This window comes from Puntigrus tetrazona, chromosome 7 (assembly GCF_018831695.1).
Source record: "Puntigrus tetrazona isolate hp1 chromosome 7, ASM1883169v1, whole genome shotgun sequence".
Taxonomy (NCBI): domain Eukaryota; kingdom Metazoa; phylum Chordata; class Actinopteri; order Cypriniformes; family Cyprinidae; genus Puntigrus; species Puntigrus tetrazona.
Window position 1 is genome coordinate 38,609,121 of NC_056705.1, and position 22,782 is coordinate 38,631,902.

General features: G+C 35.9%; 1 protein-coding gene across 9 annotated transcripts in view; it reads right to left on the reverse strand.

Moving 5' to 3' along the window:
- kcnip4a (potassium voltage-gated channel interacting protein 4a) overlaps window positions 1-22,782 on the reverse strand; it is a 147,949-nt gene that overhangs the window by 35,867 nt on the left and 89,300 nt on the right. The window contains exon 1 of one of the 9 annotated variants that reach the window (XM_043244496.1): window positions 12,869-13,322. The exons of the other annotated variants lie outside the window; for them this stretch is intronic. Coding sequence (XP_043100431.1) covers window positions 12,869-12,971 — 103 coding nt within the window. The 5' untranslated portion in view covers window positions 12,972-13,322. Of the gene's footprint in view, window positions 1-12,868; window positions 13,323-22,782 lie in introns of those variants that run through there. 9 annotated transcript variants of the gene reach the window in all.

Here is a 22,782-nt window from a genome sequence, read left to right on the forward strand (position 1 = left end):
TTTGGTCTAACGATACTTGCTAAACGTGCTCTTCAGAAGAAGTCTGAGCACTAAGACCATTCAATAAACTTTTTTATCACCATCACTTCTGCTCTTCGCTGCTCTTTGGCCTCCTTGGTTCAGTTAATAGAGTTTTGGGTGCCAGACAAGACCTGGTTTTTGGGCATGGAGATTATTTTGCTGACATGTTGTTCTGTTAAGCAGACACAATTGATATTTTTTGACGGGATCTGGAGTGCTGGCATTATCTGGCATGGAGGAATGTAAATTAGAAATATAATACAGTTCAATTTGCAATTAAAAGTGTCCGAAAACACTGTATGCAAACATATATGATTCAATTAGTAAAGGTGTGCACCTTCACGAAAGACTCTTCAGTGCAAAACTCTTATTAGGTTACACCTGCTGCTTCTAAACAGTCGTTCAAAGAGAGTTGGTCTATATTCACTTCAGCACACATCCTAAAGGCCTCTTTCAACGCTCCTAGCCTAAAAATGCATGACTACTGCCACCTTCTGGCCCAAAACATCAGCCAACGCGTTGAGAGATATCAAAGGATTGCACTTCAGTCTTACCAGATTTCCACGCATTATCCAGCATAATTCATAAACAGTGCCATTTGCATGTATTACGGCTAATTCAGCCCGATCGCTAACTGCTTAAAGGTCTGGTACCAAATGATTTTATTCCGTTTTTGGAGCAAATAATTTAGTGAAGGGTTATTAATGTCGCTCATGTAATTATGCAGATTGTGCCTACAGCCATTTTTAATTTTGCTCATTGTGTTTTCCCCCCTCCATCTGCCCATAATAGCTAACTTTTATTAAAACCATGACACTAGCCTTTGGGAATCATTTAGCAACTGCCCAAAAGGTTTTTTTTAAAAAAAGTGTTGCATACACAACAGACGTCAGTGATCTCAGCACGCACTCCAGATGCGGCCATCGCTTCCTGTTCCGCGTCGTCTTTATGTGACATCTTTAAAGGTGACGTAAAATGTCAGAGAGCGTTGATGGAGAACCCTTACTGGGTCGATTTCTTATCTCTGTCAAGCATAGGATGCGTCTCGGATGTGAATGCGCTTTGTTCTTTGATTTCTGTGGGTTATAAAATCGATTCTGGCCAGAGATTACGTATTTCCATTTTACGGTCAACGCCTCGGGGTCCTGTGGGGACTCTTATCAAGCCTGGCCTGTCCAGCGGAGGGTTACGTGAGGAAAGGCTGTCCTGGTTCACACATACTGACATTGTAAGAGGCAAGCCAGGACCTACAACACAAACACTGCTCACAGTTCAACAATATCTTCATTTAAAGTGTCAGAAGCGACGGTGACATCCCTGTCAGTGAAGTCCGGCACATGTTCACATCATGCAAAGACAAATGCATAAAACAGAAGAAAAAAAAGACTGTGCCACAGACTCAGATATATGAAAACAGGACTGCAACTGACGTTGCAATATATATATAAATAAATACATTTTTACCCGATGACTTGCTCTATTTGTAAAAAATGAATCATTCTAGAATGATTAATGCGATTTTTAGTGGAGTGCATATGCATAGAAACCAATAAAACATGATAAAGTACTGCTTGTTGTGAAGACTTTCCTTTAGGGCTGATCAATTTGGGAAGAACCTAAAAGAAAAATGTTCATAATATTTCTTTAAAAGTTAACAATAAAGCAAAAATATCTTTCCGCTTAGTTATCACTTCAGTTACTGATTTTTAACCCGTTTGATATGTCCATAAAATAAGTATTATTATGTATTATTATTGTATTGTGACTATTATAAAAAAAAACTACGACATTTTAAACGAAATAAGAATATATTATCTTAATCGTATATTATTTATGATATACTGTATATAGTTTGATGGTTGAAATAATACAACAGAAAATACTGATTGGAATTTTTGAATTAAAAACAACACATCGATGTATCCTGTATTCATTATTATTTTCAGAAATTATGTAATGTGTATAAATCACTTGCGAACGTTATAAACAAATTTATTTTCGCTTCCCTTACTCCACAAAAAAATGTGTCTTTCAGAATAGAACAGGAATAAAAATGTATAAAGCATATATATATATATATATATAAAGCAGTAGTATAAAGCAATTATAGAGCCATTTATTATTAAAAATTGATTTATTTAAAGCAAAATTTAACTTGCATTGGAAAATGCATTACACAAAGAAATCCAAATGCGTGTGTTTTGTGCTTATTTAGTCCACTTGACGTTAACTGCAGTTCTTTGGAATATTTGGAAAAATATGATAAATGCATGTTAAAGCGCCCCGAACGAACAGAGATACTGAAAACACGCATGTGAACGAACACAGTTCCTCGCTTCACTCTGAAACCCGCCGTGCGCGACTAAACCGGAGCCGTTGGGCTCTGATAATCACGCCACGCCGTATCGCATATTTATTTTTCGATGCAGTCCTATGAGAAAGGCTTTCAACAACCTTCTTTGCTTGCTGCTGGCTGAAAATGGCCACAACGGCCCAAAAAGGTCTCAGGTCCCATTCAAAATTCAGCTTTAAGACGCCGTTGTTTTTTATAACCAACAAATTTGCGCAAATGTTTATTAAAACAATGCAAAATAGACTGTAATTTGTGCCACAGCAACAGCTGTGCCGTGCCTCAGGTAGGCTATAATTACATGCTTTACGGCAATATTTGCAATGCCATAGAACGCAATGTTGTTTTCCAATATATTTAGAAAGCAGTGAAATTAGCCCGTCAAATCCCCAAAAGCACCGAGCGTGAAATGTAAGCAATTAGAGCCTGTGAACCACGGCGGCCCCGAGCTGTGCTGAATACACAACTGAGGGTGAAATTACAGTTTCTGCCCACAACATACAGAACACAACGCCCGAGAGGAGTCGTCAGGTGTCTAGAAGTGTCCTCTAATGTGGTTAATAAATCTCTGCACAATATTTTGCAATGGCTCAAATCGAGGTTCAGCTGCCCCCCCGGTTCAAGCAGGACCCCGGCGGTCCGAATAACAAGCAGAAGCTTTGTTATGTGATGCAATGCAAATGATGCAACATTCGGCAAGATAAGCATTGTTGTTGAAACTGCTGTTCGATACGAGTGTGTGGTCCAGCGCAGAATCGTATTTGAGAGAGATGGCTTAAAATTGGCTCAGGGAACAAGACGTCTGATGTCGAAAACACAGACCTGGACTTCAATCTTACAGTCAGCAACAACAGAACGTGGAGGACAGTGTATATATGAAGGATCTGAGGTGTTAGGAACAAGAAATAACAGTGAACTAAGTACTACTTATATACTTTTGATGATATTTTTCAAGAGTAATCTAAAAAAAAAAACGTAATTCGTATTCATAAATTCATAAATTAGAATAAAAGCCTGTTTCTGCCGTGGAATATAAAAATAAAACTACCAAACTCACTTTTAATACTTTTTTTGTTCTATTAACTTGCGTTTGAGTACATATTTAAAGCTGCAGGCCTTAACTTTTTTGTTGTTGTCGTTAAAAATCATCCAAAAAACAATATTTGATTGTAGAATTGGTTAGCTTTTAAATAATGTTTAATAATTCGACCGGACGGGTAGGTTAAAAACGTTTAATTGTAGCGTACTCTCATAGCAGCTGGAATAATTGAACGTAAAAAAAATAATAATAATTATTATTATCATTATCATTATCATTATCATTATCATTTTAATGCCGTTGTAATCCAGAAAGAATTATATGAAATGAATAAAATTCAAACATATTCCAGTTTTAAATGTGCTTCTGAATACAGATAGACTGGGTTTACGCAAGAAAACCAGTAGATATAAACTTAATGATTGCATAAAAAAATACAATTAAAACAATTTCAAGAAAAAAGTCGGAACTGTGAAATAAGTCAGTTTTGTAATATTGCTATTACCTTATTTATTCATTATTTATTGTTCCGGAAACCGATATAGAACGGCAATTCTATTTTTGGTATTAACAAAAAAGAAAGTCATTTTAGGCGTGCTTAATCACTAACGGTTAACCTTGTCTACTTTCAGGAGGAGATTTTGGGTCTTTGAACGAAATGAGCTCAGAGTGGCTTTTGATGATTTGTGGACACAAATGGCTTGTCGCTGTCCAATCGTAAAAACCAATTGATCCAAAAATCCAACGGTGAAACTCTTCGTGTCGCACCTGGTTATAACACACTGTTTCTGACATTTCTAGGACAGGAACGTTTGAAGAAAATTGCATGCCATTTGATTGTTGCGCTGTCGGCACAGATATACCAGTAGCTTTTAAATGTCAAGAGCGTTTATGTTCCATCACCTGTGAGAAATAATTGGTCAAAAAACTTTGCGGACTGAAGATAAACGACCTATCAAATTACTATAATTTTCTTCAAACAGAAAGAAAAAAAACGGCCTAGCGTGGGGCGGGATAGAAAAGACATGCCATCATGACAAAGGGACTGAAAAAGACGAAGTAATACTGAAACCCAAACAAAGAATGAGAAAGATGCACAATTTGACGTATTACCAACTGCCAGGATTTATAGACAAAAACCCATTTTATCAGTCAAAATGACAACAGATAATGACTGTGTGTTTTGTGGCTGCTGCGTCAGCCTCTTTATCTGGAGCAACAAATCAAGTTTCACTTTTTAATCGTTTCCTCAAATTATTCCAGCGCTGCCATTAAAGGGATAGCCCAGGTGACTCTTTCCTTCAATAAAGAAGACGTTGAGCTGAAACCATGGATCCAACGACTCATAAAAATAAGTATCTCTTTTAACGTACTTTACTCCAAGTGACGCTAAAACACAGGTTCAATATGTAAGCCCTGGCACCTTTTATTACGTTGATATAGGTATGTATTGCGGCGGTTCAGAATCGAAATATCGTGGACTGTCGCTAAAAGCTAATGCTCCATCATGCCGGAAATATGCCTTAAACCAAATCCAACCCTAAAAACCCACCAGATAGTGTTAACAAATGAAAAACTGATATAAAAACGCATTTAACGATGCGACCGCGTCTTTTCAAAATGGATATTTTTGGGTGAAATATCTCTTTAAGGCTACGATTTCTTTGATAGGGTCCACCCCTGTGTTTAGTGCAACCCGCATGTCTTAAGGTATAAGAGGAGACATAAAAACTAGGGCTGTCAGTTTCACCACAGGTTTAGTGCAATTAATTGGAAAGTCACAGATAGACTTGAAAAGGAAGTGTAAATAAAACATTACCTACTTCTACGATTTTCTTTCCTCGTCTGTCACAATAGGGCCTTTGAATTGCTCGCTTCTTCATTTGTGGGCTTTTCTTGATTAAGGTTACTTTTTGATTTTCCGGTTCCGAGTGACCGAACACGGAAATAAATAATGAAAATTGTGATTGAACGAAGAGAAGCCGAAAAACACGTGAAAAATGAAACGTTTCTATCAACATCCATAACTGTCCTCACACCAGAAGCTAATAACTTTATCTGTTCTTGCATGAGCGCGCATTTGACTAGCTGCCTGCGGCAAAAGAAGAAAAAAAGAGACTCGGGCAGCTCTGAAATACAAGAGTTGATGCACAAGCACAAGTCTTTTGAAAGACATTTATCTACTAGAGTCAGAAATATATTGGAAGCCTATGAAAAAATGTATGGCGAATGTGATGAGTTTTGACTTGGTCTGACAGCATACCAATGACATGCCTATATACGCTACTGAATTATGCTTTATTGAACTTTTATTCTAATGGAAAGAAAAGGATGAACCTGGGGTTAAAAGCATTGCTGTACAAATTAAACACGAATGGAGTACAAGTACAGTTTTGCATTAAAAACTGCAGCTCAACATGTGAAAACAAACTTCCTCCTATTTTTCTCATTTTCTCATCTCGCTTTGATTTGGTTTCAGTCACAGCATCCATCCCGGACAGAAAAACGCACCTGCGCCCACATTCAAACACACACACACACACACACATTGGTATTTGTGGTTTATGAGGACTCCCCATAGGCATAATGGTTTATGATATTGTGCAAACTGTATGTGCTATTTCCCTACATCTAAACCTACCCTTGCAGGAAACTTTTAGAAAAAAAAAAGCAAAAAACCCAAACAAACATGTTTTCAGTATGCTTTTTAAGCCTTTTGAATTAGGAGGACATTGACGGTATCCTCATAAACCACCTTCGAATTGTAATACATCTGTCATACCCATGTCATTAAACATATTTGTGTCTCACACACACACACACACACACACACAGTCACGCATGTTTTATTACTGTGACAGAATCTGTTTGAACACAATGAAATAAAACTGGATCTACAAAAGTTACTAAAAAGATTACTATAGCATAAACATTAACTGAAACAACTAAAAAGGCTAAAAAGGACTAAAACATTAACACAAGCAAACTATAAGCACGCTCTCAAATCTACACACCGACCTGCACAGACCTCAGAAACCTGGTCAAAATCTAACATTCTAGTCCAAAGCAGATTATCTTCAGGCAAAACCAAACTTTGGCCAAATACACAGACTCAAAGTGATTAGCGAGATCAATTCAAAACACTGTTAATAAAACTTTTCTTTGCTGGAGCTCTGTCATCTCTCCCTCTTTTCCCTCCTCTCTCAGGTAACACATACACACTGGGTACAATTAACTGTTACGTACGTTTTATGTTTTACCATCCTTCATCTATTTTGCTACCAATTTGTAACAAACACTTTTAGTGGTATTAAACCATTGCAATGATAAATTATGTGCTAATTAGTCTTGATTTAAGAGTAACATTAAAGTGCTATCGCTTGCAATACAACATAGTCACTTTAACAGCAACGCTCTCCCACATATATAGCTATTATTTCCGTCGTTGGTATAAGTGGCGGTGGGTGGTGGGAGACTAGAAATGTACAGTTTTATACCATCTTGCTGATAACGTTTCTGTAGTCATTCGGCAATGCTACAGCCTGAAGCGCTGTAGGGAGACCACCCTTATGGGTGCAGATACAGTAAAATACAGAAATACAAACTTTAGTTAACTTTTTATTACACTGCTGTACAGAGATCTTACAATAGATTAAAAGCACCGCAAGAGAAAAATCCAAAGGCCAAACAAACTAGTAAACATACACTGAAAGACACTGTCACTTACTTTACAGAAATCAATAAATAATGAATAAATGAACTGATTCGTTCACTCAGCATCCTCTGTGAAACTGCATTACAGTATCGGTGATCCTGATTTGTCACAGTTTTTAGTCTTCTGCCTCACCTGCAGCCATCTCTCAGTTCAAACAGATGATCAAAATCCTCAACGAATCCTTTAAAATCGTAGTTATTACAATCTATCGGTATTATTATTAAGTCTGGATATTTATAAAATGAACTTATGGTACAATAACCTATTTATTTATTACTCGACAGCCTTGCGGTTGAAATAATTAAAATTCTGTAATTCAAAAACAGCATCCTAAAATGCAATTTTATGCTGTCAAATTGTAGTTCATGCTAAGACATCAAAAATGCCAAGACATCGTCATCTTCCACCTATGTTTCCCCCCGTATTACGCCGCAGGCTTTAGGACATATTGTGAAACTGACGAATAAGAAAGGAGATGAGGAGCGACTGCCATGATTATAGACATTAATTCAGTATTTTCACCAAATCTCATGCTACAACTGTATTGTTGCAATGCCACCAAGTGGCTGAAATATATTACAGCAAGATACGCTCGAACACTTAAACAGTGACTCATTGTATCGCCTGAGCAGGTAACATATGAGCTAGCATTATCTATTTTTTCAGAGGCAATCGCGGTGGCACCTATAGTGGGCCTAACAGCATAGGTCTTAGAGCGTGCTGTACAGTACACACAGAAGGACAGCAGATGGCCGCGAGAGCAGTGGTCTCGGGCCTGACGGGTGACTGATTGGTGCCGGTGTGTGAGCATTTGGTTTCACGCTGATTTACACACGGACTAACACCACCCAGCTCCATCCCCTCCTGCACCGATCCTTCATTCGCCGCCATGGACTTGTGGAAGAATGTCATCACAGAATATCCATCCCAAAGTACAGCCTGCTTTCAATGATCGAGACACTATGATCAAGAGTTATTATTACGGAAGTGACGCACTTTGAGCGGATACGCTTAAGTATGAACTCAATCTAATGTTTCGGGGCACTTAATTGCATGCATTTACCTGAAACTGTAGAATATTTTCAGTGCAATTACTGAACTTTCCAGTGTTTTTACTTTTATAACTTTTAAAAAAGTGTAACGCTGGATGTACTGACTAGTATTCATCATCAACTAAAATAAGCTTTAATGTTATGAAAGTGTTTTAAAAAAAACTTTGCAATGACACGTCTGCTGCAGTTCGGTATTATATTTACTCTAAATGTAATATCAAATAACACTAATGAAGCACTTTACACAGTAAAGGCTTAAGCCTAGTCCTAGACTAAAATGTAAATCTGAGCTGTTTCAACTGAAAGAAGCTGCTGATCTTAAAACACGTTGATGCCTTACCAGCAATGCTTTTAAAAATGACTTAAATGCCCTTATTGAACTGCGGCCTAGTTCTGGCTTAGGCTAAACCCTGTCTATGAAACCAGGCCTACATGTGCTTCTCATCACATCAAATTAAGTGTACTTCAGGGCATTACAAAGGATTACCAAAGCATAATGATTTAAAATGGACTTTAGTGTGCAAAGTGCGCTTTTTAAAAATGTACTTAAGTGTGTTTAAAAACAGTCTAGCTTTAAGTAAATGTATACTTAACTGTACGATTAAAACTGAAAGTGTAATTTAAGTTCTTATCTTATCAGGAGAAGATGCCTTAACACACGTATGCACGTTTGCTGACCCCAGAGGGTTAAGTGGCCTTTTTATTAGCATTAAATGCGTATTGTTTCTGAAATATGGCTATGTGATGCCGGATGTAGTGAAAAGCATATCTTGGCATGATATACCAAAATAAGCTTTAAATTCACTAAACTGTAATGACACATCTGTTGCAATTTGGTACTTGATTTAACTTAAAATTTTATTATTTTAACATCAAATAACACTAATGAAGTACGTTACACGTGCCACTCATCACATCAAGTGTGCTTCTAATAATGTTTTAAAACGTAACACTCTCAGTTTTACGTTGCTGCAAAGTGTACTTAAAATGTCCTTAAGATCCAGCAATGAAATTGTGTTTAACTACTTTTAAGTGGCCTATTATTTCAATGCAAAATGTTTTTAAATACGTTAAGTGCGCTTGTTCTCACAAGTGTTATGACGCTCCCTTTGCTGCTCGCCGGTGGTTCTCGTTATTTAGTTTGCTGCGATCACAGCCTTGTGTTTGGGATCCCGTCAGAAGTGTCGTCTGTGCTCTGGTGTCATCTGATATCATGCCCGTGTTGTTCGGTGGCACGTTGCCGTCACTCACTGTCACTCCGGCAGAGACGAGGTGACTTGGGTGAAAGAAGCCATTTGCATCCGACCGCGAAAAACGATCTATTTTTAACCGAGAGTCGGGAAGGGCGTTTATTTACTCTAGAAGACACAACGTGAGACTGAGATTCAGATTGGAAGCCTTTTAAAAAATAAATGAATTAAAAAAATAAAATGACAGCTTCCTAAAGCCACTCGACCAGTTAAAGACAACAGCTTTTACAACGAGAAATGCCAGTTTAGTCACTGATAAAATGAGCTTTCATGAGGTGTAACGCAGAATGAAAACATCCTTTTAAATGTAAAAGTGCACCGTGTAGAAAGCTGCTGTCTCTCAAAAGAAAAAAAGTCATTGAAACTCTAAATCACTGATGTCAACATGAAGGGGTTTGGAAAAATGAATCATCGAGCAAGTAAGGTATAAATGCACATTATGAGATAATGAAAGTGTTTTTTTTTTTGTCCTTGCATGCATGTCAACCTGTTGTTGGGGACTCTCAAAAGCAAAACAAGAACCTTTCGTGATACACAATAAGAGCGCTTTCATTTTTATTCGTAACAAAGAATACAAAATGAGCGATATTTAAGTTATTAACTGATCTTTTTTAGTTCTTGTAGTGAGCGATTGGCTTTTGAGAATCATTGGGTTAAACTGGATTGGTCTGATTTGTACAGAAATCATTCAGACTGATAAGACGTAACGTATTCACTAATTAGACATCACAGTTTCTTTCATTAACGTGCAATTGAGAGCTTGACAAAAAAAAGTAATATTTTTACCTGCAAAAGTTGCATTCTGTTTTTTTCAGAAGGATATTGGTGCTTTTATGGGACTTTTGTGTCTGTTTAGTTTAGTTTGCACTTACAAAAACCAACCAATGCAATACAAACGTGTAAATATTTGTTAATATTTGTAACTATTTCAAAATAAATTGCATTCATTTTAGTCATCATTATTAATTTTTAAATTTATGTAGCTATTTTTTAATTAATTTAGTTTTCGTTATTTTAGCAGGCCACTTCAACTAAGCAAAAAATAGAAATATTGTCTAGAGCTGAAATAAAAAAATACGTAATTTTTTAAAAACTTTTTTTAATTTATGGTTTTAGTTTTAGTTAACAATAACACCCCTGCTCTGCTCTAACACGCATAAAACACATAGCACATATTTACAAGGTTACCAGACATACCATGGCTCGAAATGGATATAAGATGAAATGCAATTTCAACATTGCAATAAATATTAATGACAAATCAGCGGAAAACGCCACATTATTGGCTCTTGCAGGCTGATTCGTTCGGCTTGGGAATGCTGCCAACGTTGCATTCATTTGAATAATGCTCTGACACTGCGACCATCCAATTAGCTTCATTTACACTCAAACAGATAAATCAAAGCATTAGCGCCTAATCTTAGCATAAGCAGCCATTGTTTGCTCAAGCTGCTCCACCACACTTTCGTAAAAGTTTGTCATTGGATTTATAACATCTGAGGCATACTACATTAAACTTTATTTTAATAATACGTTTTTTTTCACCCGTAAAATCTGTCTAGGGAGTACTTGATCACCTCTGAGGTCAGTCTGCCATCTATAATAAAGGACAAAATATCATATCCATAGCCTAGTTGATCTTAATAGTCATAAAGAAGCCAAATAAGCCTGCTCATAAGATGACGCGATAAATAATCAGACGCTCATATGCATGCATACGTTAACAATAATAGAGGTGATGAGAAACAGAACATATGCTCTGCAGAATTTGACGTAACAATTTACGGGACAATGTTTGCGGCATGCTTCAAGCTCCAAGCAATGACAGACTGATCTAATATTAAAATTAAAAAGGGGTCGGAAACAAAGAGAGTCGCGCCGACGAGGTGAGCCCAGACTGTAATGACCTTCAGTGCTGACCTTGAAGACCTTAAACCGGACCGTTGCAGGCTTTTCGGGATTTTGCTGAATATGAAAATAATGCGTGTACATGTTTTAACAGGTTTTTAAAGGTGATGTTTTGGTTTGTTAAGCAAATTTGAACACATATTCATAGTCATATTCATATCCATTTCTTCGCGTCTTTTGTGGTTATATTTACGAATCAATCCTTTGTCAATTTGTCTAAAAATACCTGCATTATTCATGAGTTAAATTGTGCATAATTTATCTTAAACTGTTAAGTAGGCCTGCACGCATTTTAAAAGTATTTCCCGGCTTACCTTCGTTGAAAAAAATCTTAAAAGCTTTAAAACGTTTTCACAAAGGTGTCTTTGTAACAGTGTAACTGCGCATTTAAGTACTGAGTAATATTAATGAACTACATGTACTCGCTGTGTGGTTAGAGTTATGATTAGGTTTTGCCTTAAGGTCACTTGCATGTAATTATGCGTAAGTTATTGTCGTTATTATATTAGCAAGTAAATGTAATGTTAAACAAGGACACCTTAATAAAGTGTTACTAAAAGGGGTTTTTAAAGACACAGACACGGTACTTGAAAAATACTATAATATTAATTAAATAATAGGTCAAATAGTAGACTAAATAATAGGAGATATATATATATATATATATATATATATATATATATATATATATATATATATATATATATATATATATATATATATATATATATATATATATATATATTTATTTTTTAATTATTATTATTATTATTATTTTTTACATTTATTTATTTATTTATTAAAAATACACTTTATAATGAAGTATTTAATTAAATTAGTTTTTTTAACAATTAGCCCAAAGTACACCAATTTACAACTGATTATAATTTTAACTGTAGTCTCTTTTTTTCATATCGCATTTAAAGTTGATATATTTTAAATGCATTGCAGTGCAGCTTCATCATTACAAATGTGTGCTCTCACATATGTTTAATCGCATGACATAAAAGTGACATTAAAGTATATTTAAGTTTATCATAAATGCTTGTCAGATCTAGCAGTACTTCAACCGTATTTCTAAAAACAAAAGAAGTAATTATGAAACAACACAAAGATGCATTCAGTTGGTCAGAAAGCACGCTTAAGTCCAGCTAAGTGCATTTAATACGCATTTTAACTACAAAGCTTTCTTGTGTATTTGAAATGAACATGCAACTATCTGAAAGCATCACTTTATGTACAATCTTTGCAAGTATGTTTCAGGAGGCTAATGTGTGCTTTGTCACACAAACTTATTTTTTATCAATAAAAAAAGCACTAAATAAGCCATATTGACAAAAAAATGCTATTCTGTTCAACTTACATACAAATCCAATTTCAGGAGAACCAACAATCAACAAAATGAAAAAAACATTAGTTTTGAATGCTTCTGTTAACCATTTGCATTCATAGCTTCGAAAACAGCAATAAAGAACACAATTATTAAAGACACTTTTACACGTCCCCAGTTCTCCGAGGTGAAAGAAATCTTACCATCGTAGCTCGCCTCTAAAAGTCCAAACTGCTCCAGAACCTTAACAAAGACAACAACCACAACCAGGACCGCGATCATCTCGAGTCCCTCCAAGTTCATCATGCCGACGGGGTCAGGTCATGGCGTGACCGCTGACCGCGCTGGACACAGGCATCAGCCGTCAGCATCGTTCAAAGAGCCTGCATCTTCTCAGGGAACGGACAGCCGAGGGGGCGGAGAGCCGAACTGAACACGGCGGAAGGAGGGACCTGGACGGAAATCGGTGAATCGGGAAACAGGAGGGAAACTATCAAATCCGGAGAGGAGCGAAGCCTGATCTTCCACCCTAAAGTCGGGTGAGATCTCTCCGAGACGTCAGCCTCTAGTAATCGTGCTCCTGCAGACAGGCAGCGTGCTGCAGATAACACCTGACTGCATGTAGTGGAGCGTTAGAGAAAGTCATCTTCACACGTGAACAGCACGCGTCCGTCAGAGGAAACACCTCGAGGCTCCGCCACGTACACTATATGTCGTCAAGGAAACAAGGACACCTTAATAAGGGTTTTTGAAGCAAATCAACAGCACGAGCGCTTGCATATTTCAGTTTAAGTTTTATTTTTATTTTTAACATATATTAATATTTTAAGTTAGTCGACAACCGCAATAAGGCTGATTCCAATGCAATAACAATAATAATTACGGTATCGATAATAATATTTAAAGTCAAGAGATGAAGAGTGAAGTCAACTGAATTTGTAAAATATGTTTAGTATGACATAAACACTTTTAGAGTGTGTGTGTGTGTATATATATATATATATATATATATATATATATATATATATATATATATATATATATATATATTTTATTTATTTATTATTTATTAATTAAGTATTAATGTAAGAGCTTATTTTTATTTCAGTTTCAGTTACACTGTAATAACTATTTTCCAAAGATTAATCTAGCATTTTAACATTTAGATATTTCAATTTTTGAGCATTATTTCAATTAAATTAACAATAGAAAAAAAGCAAAACACAATTGATTCAAAGCCCATCTAATGATAAATTGTTACCAATTTATTATGTGGTGATTTATTTTTTACGCAATAAAATGTGGTAACCTGTTAATATTGCATTATTTGATTTTACACATAAAATGACTTTTTTGACTATTTAGTTTGACTCAGTGAGGTTAAATAAGTGTCTACGTTTTTTCTTAAAGCAATTATTTTTAGCTTTTTTTTTTAGCTTTAAGAGTTTCCAGTCTTTTTTAATTTTTATTAGTTGCTATTATTTTAAATATTACAATTTGCGTTTAATTTAGTTTTAGTTATCTTTTACCTATTTTCCATTCTTTAATGCAAATTTAAAACTGAAATAACATTTTTTTACGTTTATTTCAATTAACAAAAGTATTTAAATATTTTAATTTTAAATCTGACCACATAAAAAAAAGGTAAAAAAAAATAAATAAATAAAAAATTGTGTGATGGTAAACTCAATTCATTAAATAAAACTGGTAATGAAGTTAGATTGAAAAAAATAAATAAATAAATAATAAAAAAATATATATATATATGTATCCCTTATTCATGCGAACCAGCGGCTCTAGAGAGAGAGTGATTGTTGTGAATGGCTTCTTTTTCCTCCTAATCACATTATCGTGGAGGATTTGATTAGAACAAGAGGCCTTTTGATTTGTCTGCTAATGAAGGTGTTTTGTTTCAATTAAATTAAACTCTCCGCCTCGCACATAATTGCCAGAAACGGCAAGGTCACCACGTCAGCAAACGGACTCGTTCATCTTTTCTCTTTTGTACATTGCGTCCAGAACAAGGGCTTGTAAACTCAAATGAGCCCGTTTTCAACGTCTCGCCATGTCAAATATTTTACGTACGGTGCGAATTAAAACTTTGCACGTCCTGAGGGGACAGCAGCGGCTCCGGACATGTAAAGACACGATTTCTATTACGCGAGCGATAGAAAAAGCGAAACTGATATCAAAGGGTTCGTGTCACTGGGAACCAAAAATCATCTTCCGAGTAAAAACAGCTGCAAAAACAGTTGCGGAATCAATTATGAATCAAAAACGACTTGCATAAAACAAATAATATAAAACGAAGAGACAGAGCACAGAAGGAACATTATGTTTCCTCGCAAATCTGGACCTGCTAGAAGATTGCGACGGATGATGAGAATGATGGAGTTTGGGTGGATCTGGCATCCTGAACGTAACAAAGCACAGCACCGGAGGTCTTTTTAAAGTCAAGCCGTCTTGTTGTTCTCCTTCATGCGCTGTTTAAATGTTTATGAAGGCGCTGATCTCCAGAAACAAACCCTGAATTACTTCATGAGAGAAAATTATACAAACATGCATGTCTATTCATATAGGTGCACTGCAAACTAGCTCATTTACAGGATTCATAAAAAGCTTTTAAGTTCATTATTTTGTTTAATAACATTTTTTTCTAGTTTGATCTGCTATTGGATATTTCATCATCAAGATATTGCTCTCGGGAAGAGAAAAAGGCATCTTTGGAAAAAGCATTTTTTTTATTGAAATAAAACTGAAATACGATAAAAACATAATATATGAAAAAAATGCAATTGGGATGAAAAAAATGTACATATTATACATAATATTACATAAACTTTTGGCAGCTAACTAAACTAAAATAATTTAAAATAAATGTAAATTTTATATATATATATATATATATATATATATATATATATATATATATATAAAATCAATGAAAAATAAATGAAAAATAAAAAAGGAACACAATTAAAAGCTACATAGTATGCATACTATAGATACAATATAAAGCTGAAAACAAAACTAAATAAAGCTGAAATAAAATATTAGATGAAAAACTGACTGTAATAAAACGAGCTGAATTATTAAAATTACTAAAACAAAACTGGAACTAAAATAAATTAAAGTTTAAAGAAATAAACTACTACCAAAAAGAGAAAAGCATAAAATAAATGCCAAAAGTTACATTACAAATGATTACATTTAAATCAAAGCAAAAAGCAACTTTAAAATATTAATAAACGCTATAAACGACTCCTTAAAAATACTTTAAATTAATTGATATCTCTAATTAAAAGAAATTTAGTGTTTTAGTGTTTTTAAGAACTAAAACTACAGTTTAAAAAGCTCTGACGCTCTGTAAAGACTTTTCAATAAGAAACATTTTTCGCTCATGCAATAATTTCCAACATAGCCAATCATGTGCAGCGAACAGCACAAGCTGAGACGAAAGATTAGCACACCCAGCTTCTGATTGCTCCACGAGCGGCCGATGCATTTAATTACTCCTCCTATTGCGCTCAAGCATGTTACATGTGCATGCATGAAAGAACACACACGGCGCTGCTCCGTCTCGTTCAGACGACTTTATGAGCATCTATCAAATCGAGACAAAGCCCCGGTATCCATAGGAACCCCGAAAACAAAGGGATCCATACGTAAGCGCGGAGACGGAGGAGTCTTCGTACACACAATATGCCCATGTGTGAATCTTTCATTCGCACTCCCCTTTCACTTTACACAGGTGAGAAAGAAAGAAAGCCGTGTTCCAGACAAACACACACACACACACACACAGGCTGTCCTGTCTGAATGATTACGTTAGCCAGCCGCACAAAGGCTGCCATCGGTGCCCGTGAGCTATATTTAGAGAGAGCTCAGCTGCTACAAATAAAACGGTAACAGATAGGACTCTAATGGCAGCGGCCGCAAGCAGCTACACAGAGGTCACTGCTACTAACGTTTTTTTCGCAAGTTTCCATCATTAAAAATGCAAGGCTGAAGATTGACGGACGGTTGTAAACTTCAGCGGAAGCGAATGGCGCGAATGCCTGGATCCGGTAGAAGTTTATATAGAGGTTTTTCTCTTTGAAGCCTTCGTTTTTTCCGATCACGCTGTGTAATAAACTTGACTATGATACGGCTTTTTTCACTCGATAGATTCTTAAAGTACTGCTTGTTAATCGTAAGGTAGTTGTTAAGTTTAGGTATTGGGTAGGATTAATGTAGAATGAGGTCATGTATAATAAGGCATTAATATGTGTTTAATTAGCACTAATGAGTGGCACTAATAAAGATATTACCAAAGATATTAAGCAGACGGTCACTAATACTCTAATAACTGCTAGACGGCACGTCGTTGCAAAGTTGCTTACTGTGAATGTCTACGGTGGACCATTCAAATAAAGTGTTATCGTTTTATGCCGCATTGATTTTGTGCTGTATTTTTATTGGTTGGTCAGTAAACAGGGGTTGTAGCAGCAAACACACACGGCCAGAAAAAGACTGTAGGCTATATTCGGCTTCGAGACCGCGACAAAAGGCGTCTTTGAATCTCTCTCACCGTGACAGATCACCACGACTGATTCACAAAAAAAAATTGCAGCGTGTCTTGGGCTTTACAGGAGATTGTTGGAGCTGAATATGGAGGCTGAAGGTCGAGTTCCCTCCCCAGAGCAGAGGTTCTCAGGCTTTGTGATCCGAAGCACCGCTGTTCTGCAGCGCAATATTACAATTCCTCCCAAAGGAAAAAACTAAATAAAAACAAGCCATATATTATGTTTGAATTATTTCACTGTAGTAAAAAATAAATAAATAAATAATAATAATAAAAAAAAAAAAATATATATATATATATATATATATATATATATATATATATATATATATATATATATATATATATAAAAAAATTTGTGCATTTAAATTAATCTATTTTTTTAAATATTACACATTCTGTAGAATGACTGTAGAATGACCTGTATAACATTAACAATAACCAGTATTTAATTATTATGTTAATTACTGTGTGTGTGCTGTTTTTTGTGGTTTATGGGGTCACAAATTTTTTTAACGACATGGGAATGACAGATGTATTTCAATTTGAAGGTGTTTTATGAGGACACTGTCAATTTCCCCATAATCCAAAAGGCTTAAAAACACTTTGCCAATATATAGGAGGACTTACAGTATGGGCGATACTGTATATTATGGGGCAAAATTCAATGAAGGCAGATTCAATAAAAGCATATAGCACATAGCAGCTACAAACTACAAAAAAAATGACTCTGTGGCCCTTAATCAGCTTAGCATCGGATTCTTAACACTTGATGAATGCGCCTGCAACCGGAAAGCCTGCTGGCTGTGTAAAGTAATATCAATAATTCAATAATATTCTCATAGACCATTAGGGAGAATTTTATTTTATTTCATCTTTTTTTTTTTACTTTTAAAATTAAATTCTATTCAATCCTACATGCAGGAAACGCGACGTGCATTTAGGAATTCCTCAAACAAGAGACAGATATGAATGAAACTGAAAGAAAAGCGAGCTTTAGATCGAATATAATGAATAACGCGAAGTAATCAATCTCATGCGTGATTGATTTTTGTACACCGCAACTCTTGAAAGGATTCAGAAGATCCGGTGCAACGGGACTTTGCTGCCCTCGAGTGACTGAAACGGGAAAGAGCAGCGTGGTTTGATAACATGTCGGTTCAGCAAACGCATCAGTCACTGAGAAACATGTCTTACGCAGAAGACGGCCTGATTTCTGTCTTACTTTGTACTCGGGATTCTGCTGCTGGTTTGTGAAGCTTCTCAGGCTTTCAGTGACTTAAAAAGGACACACGGCCGCCAACAACCAGGTGTGATGTGGTCTGCTACAGTAAGTGCTCTAGTTGCCTTGTTTTCCACCTGCTTTTTCTGTGCAATTTAAGAAAACATGAATAAAGCGTTCAACGTGAGAGAAAAAAACACTACTTTTAGTAATCCAAAGTAGGCCTTGGATATAAAATTAGCTGAGTCTGTAGAGCCAGGCATCCTCAATCTTATTGTATTTCTCGCATTATTTATAGCAATTATATGTATACATGTGCAGGTGTGTGTGTGCTGTTATACACTACGTTATGGGGAACAACGAGTAAAGTAATGCAGGACATTGTTTCTGGTCCCCGCAAGGTAGCAAGGTTATAAATCATGCATAATGAATTTTTTGAAAAATTGAAATGGCAGAACATTTTCTATGAGGGGTAGGTTTACGGTGAAAATACTGTATAACCTATACAACATAAGCATTACACATTATAAGGATGCTAGAATTGCTAGTAATTGCTTTAAATAATCTGAGTTGGAGTTGCTTAAAAGTGTAAAAAGAAAATCCTGATTTAATAGCTTTAAACCATTTAATGGCTTTTACTATTTATTGGAATTTCCAGTTCATTTACAGTAACAACGGATTTCAGTGTTTCAAAGTCGCACTTAAACATGAGGTAGCGTACGCTATCGTTGCTTATGTTTATTACGGCGGATGTTTTCGAAAAATAGGATAAGTTTCAAATTTGTAAGGATGGAAGGATACGGAACGTGCCTGAGAAATCATCTGAAAACATCTCGTGGGAAAGTTCCAGTCTCCAGAGAGCAATTTACCATTTCAAAGACGAACACAGCATGATTTCTCGGAAGAAACTTGGGAATTGGATCTGGACAGCGAGCGTGACGCTTCGCTGCGTATGCATGAACATAACAGAGAAACATAGGAATGATTGGACCTCCTGACTCTAGTTGCTTTTCAGCGTTTTCCCTGTGGGCGGAGCTTAGGTGGAGGCAGAAAGGAGGCTCGTAACTGGAGAAATTCTGATTTTACCTGCTTATGTAACCTCTGGTTGAGTGACTCACATCTAACATGTATAGTTAATACAAACTCACCGTGTCTATGTAGTCACGAATGGGTCATGAATATGTATGTATTGCAAATTCTGCAGGCCGCTATACACAGCTACAGCTACATTATTATTCCAGCCGCAATTAATCGCAGCAACGTAGATACACCTACAAATAATTAAACATATAAATCGGCGGTTTGTTTCACACAGATGCACACCCATATCATTCCTATACGTGACTTAATTTAGTGAGATGCATGAAAATCTTTATAACAACAAAATACAACACTTTATTTAAAGCGGCAATCCTTACCTTTTGCCTCTTTGTTGCCATCTATAGTTTAAAGTTCCCATATTATGCATTTTTGGAAATTACGTTTCATTGCATTGCGTAACAGCTCGCAAATGAAAGAGTCTTCGAAAAGTGTCATTTTTAAAGGAATCCCAAGCCGTTTCACGATGACATCAACATGTAACATTAACATATTGCCCGCCTAATTGTTGGTCTTTTCGTGTTGGTCTGAATGAAAATGCAAATTCATTCTTCACCACTAGGTGTCGCTTTAGGAGCAGTTAAAATAACGGTTTCCGTGGTAACGCTGCACACAATGCAGCAATGCGCTCACGAACGCTGCTTTATCAGGCGTTCAGGCATAATGAGATGAAAACTAAACCCATTGACCGCAGATTAGCAACACGCAAAGGAGGGGGCGTTGAGCAAGTAAGGTACAAATAAATGCATATTATTAGACAACGAAAGTGTTTTTTGACCTTGCGTGCATGCAACCTGCTCCCAAAACCAAAAAACGAACCATACATAGCTCATAATAGAGATTAAAGATATCGGTGCATGCATTTTCTCTGATTTAAATACAGAATATCTGCACACAAACATGATTATACATCAGTATGTGCAACAGCATGTCAGTTTGTACGTCTATAAATACAAGAATGAACTAAACAAATTCTATGAACAGCTCTGAAATGTCGAAATTTCAGTTGAACAAACCTACCCACGTCATTTTTTTCTTCTCATTTCCCCCAAAGCTACAACATCTTAGCATGCATGGCTACGCAGGCGAAACTAAGCCTCTCCATATGTACGTGATCGGACACTTTAGCGAGATCACAGTCGTTAATCCAGAGCCAAACGTGTCATTTATAGGCCTCTCAATGAACTCTGTGAAGAGCCATGATTAATTCCGAAATAAAATGCATTTGAAGGTCACATGGGAAAGGAGTGAATTAACACAGGCTTTCAACCAAAGCACTCAAAGGGCCTTTGTCTGTAAGCACAACCCAATTTAAATGCTAATTTAACCAACACATTCTCAGACTGCTTTAATAACATATATACAGTGGGTAGTGTTAAGTTAAATAAAGTCATTTACCTTTAGAGTTATTCAAGCCAGATAAAAAATCTGAAAGTTCATGACAGGAAACCGAGAAGAATACGCTTCCATTAACAGTTCTCACATGTACGTACCTCAGCTTAAAGTGTTCGCCGCGTTAATATCATCAATAAAGCACCAGTCTGATGCTCTTTTTAATGAAGCCAAAACATACAGTGCCCCCATTTATATCTGATACCCAGAGGAATGACTTTTATGATTTGGTTTTTTGTCACCGAATCCAAAAATATAGTTTTCGTTGCTGTTGCTATGTCCAAAAAGCCACGCTGTTCTCACACTACTTTACCTCCCCAGCTTTCAAATTTGGACATTTTTAAAGAAATGTAAACAATAGATGCTGTTTTGTGGCTTTCATTGCGAAAGATCACTGTATTGCCTCAGATACTTCATGAAATAAACATGAATGAACATTAGAAGGTGTCTTGTTTCATCCGTCCACAATTTTTCAAGTTGAAGTCTACTGGCATTAATATAGTCTACTGTTTGGTTTGTTTGTTGGACAAAATGGCAGATTCTGCATTAATGGCGTTACTTAATGACACAATTTTAATTTCTGAGTGAACTGTCCCTTTAATACATTTGGAAACAACTCACTGTATGATATAATACCACAGTTTAGGAGCTATGATAATAGAAATCGACACCATTGTTTCACGACGCCAATCTTTGGTCTGGGACCGCTGAAAATCATGCAGCGTGTCCCAGGCTTAAGACAACACAATTAGAAGAGTCTTATGGGGTTGTTCTTTTTAGTGAATCACAACTACTGAATAATTAGACTTGTTTGTCAATTACTGAACCACAATGCTGTGCAACTGATGCTTTGTTACAGCATGTTGTACTTAAAAGTAACGAGTCAAATCAGTGTTAACTAAATCGAAGCCTAAATGTAATGATAATAATAGAAAGTAAAAATGAAATAAATTGTCAAATAAAATAAAACAAATATTTTTTTTTTAATTTAAAGTCTAAAATAATTAAAAATAAAAGCTATACTGAAATATAAAAAAATAATAATACAAATGTTAAAACATAAAGGTAATATTCAAATAAAAGCTCATTAAAATCAATGAATAATTTCTATAAAAGTAAATAAATAATTACTTTTTGTTTCATTTTATTTTTGAAATTATTCCAGAATCTCTTACATTGTTACCCATATAAAGCTGATAATTTTTAGTGGATTCAATTTCTGTGTTTCTGGGTAGGTCGTCCAGCGTAAATCTCATCGGTCCAAAATCCTGCTCCACAAAACCGTACATACAGTGTGTGTGTAATAACTTCTTATTGGCTGTGATCTTGTCGCTTCGCTCAGCAGTTTAACATTCAGCGTGGAAGACAAATTGTGTGTCACTGCAAACTTGTCACATCACGGCTGGTTAGGACATGGAGTAAGACTTTCTCCTCTGTATTGTTAAATTAAGGCAGCACCTGCTCAGTACGACCAATGATTCTTTAATGGTCTGCACCTGTCAAAAGCTCAGCACATCCTTATGTGGTCTTGGTAAAGAAATGAAGCTAATGGAATGAAACTTTCCCGTTACAGGATTTTGTGCTGCCACGGCACTGAATGATTTCCAAATTGACATACCATTACACGGCATTCGAAGGAACTCTAAAGAATGACATAGTTTCCCGATGGCACATTTTTAGTCCATTTTGTTAGTGTCATACTGAAGAGCAGAAATGGGAAAGAATAGAACTATTCTGCTTTGTTTCATGTTGCATGCTTGTAAATAAACTGACAATTTAATCTAATATATAAAATTTCTGTCATCATTTTCTTTCTTCTGCTGAAAACAAGCAATGATACA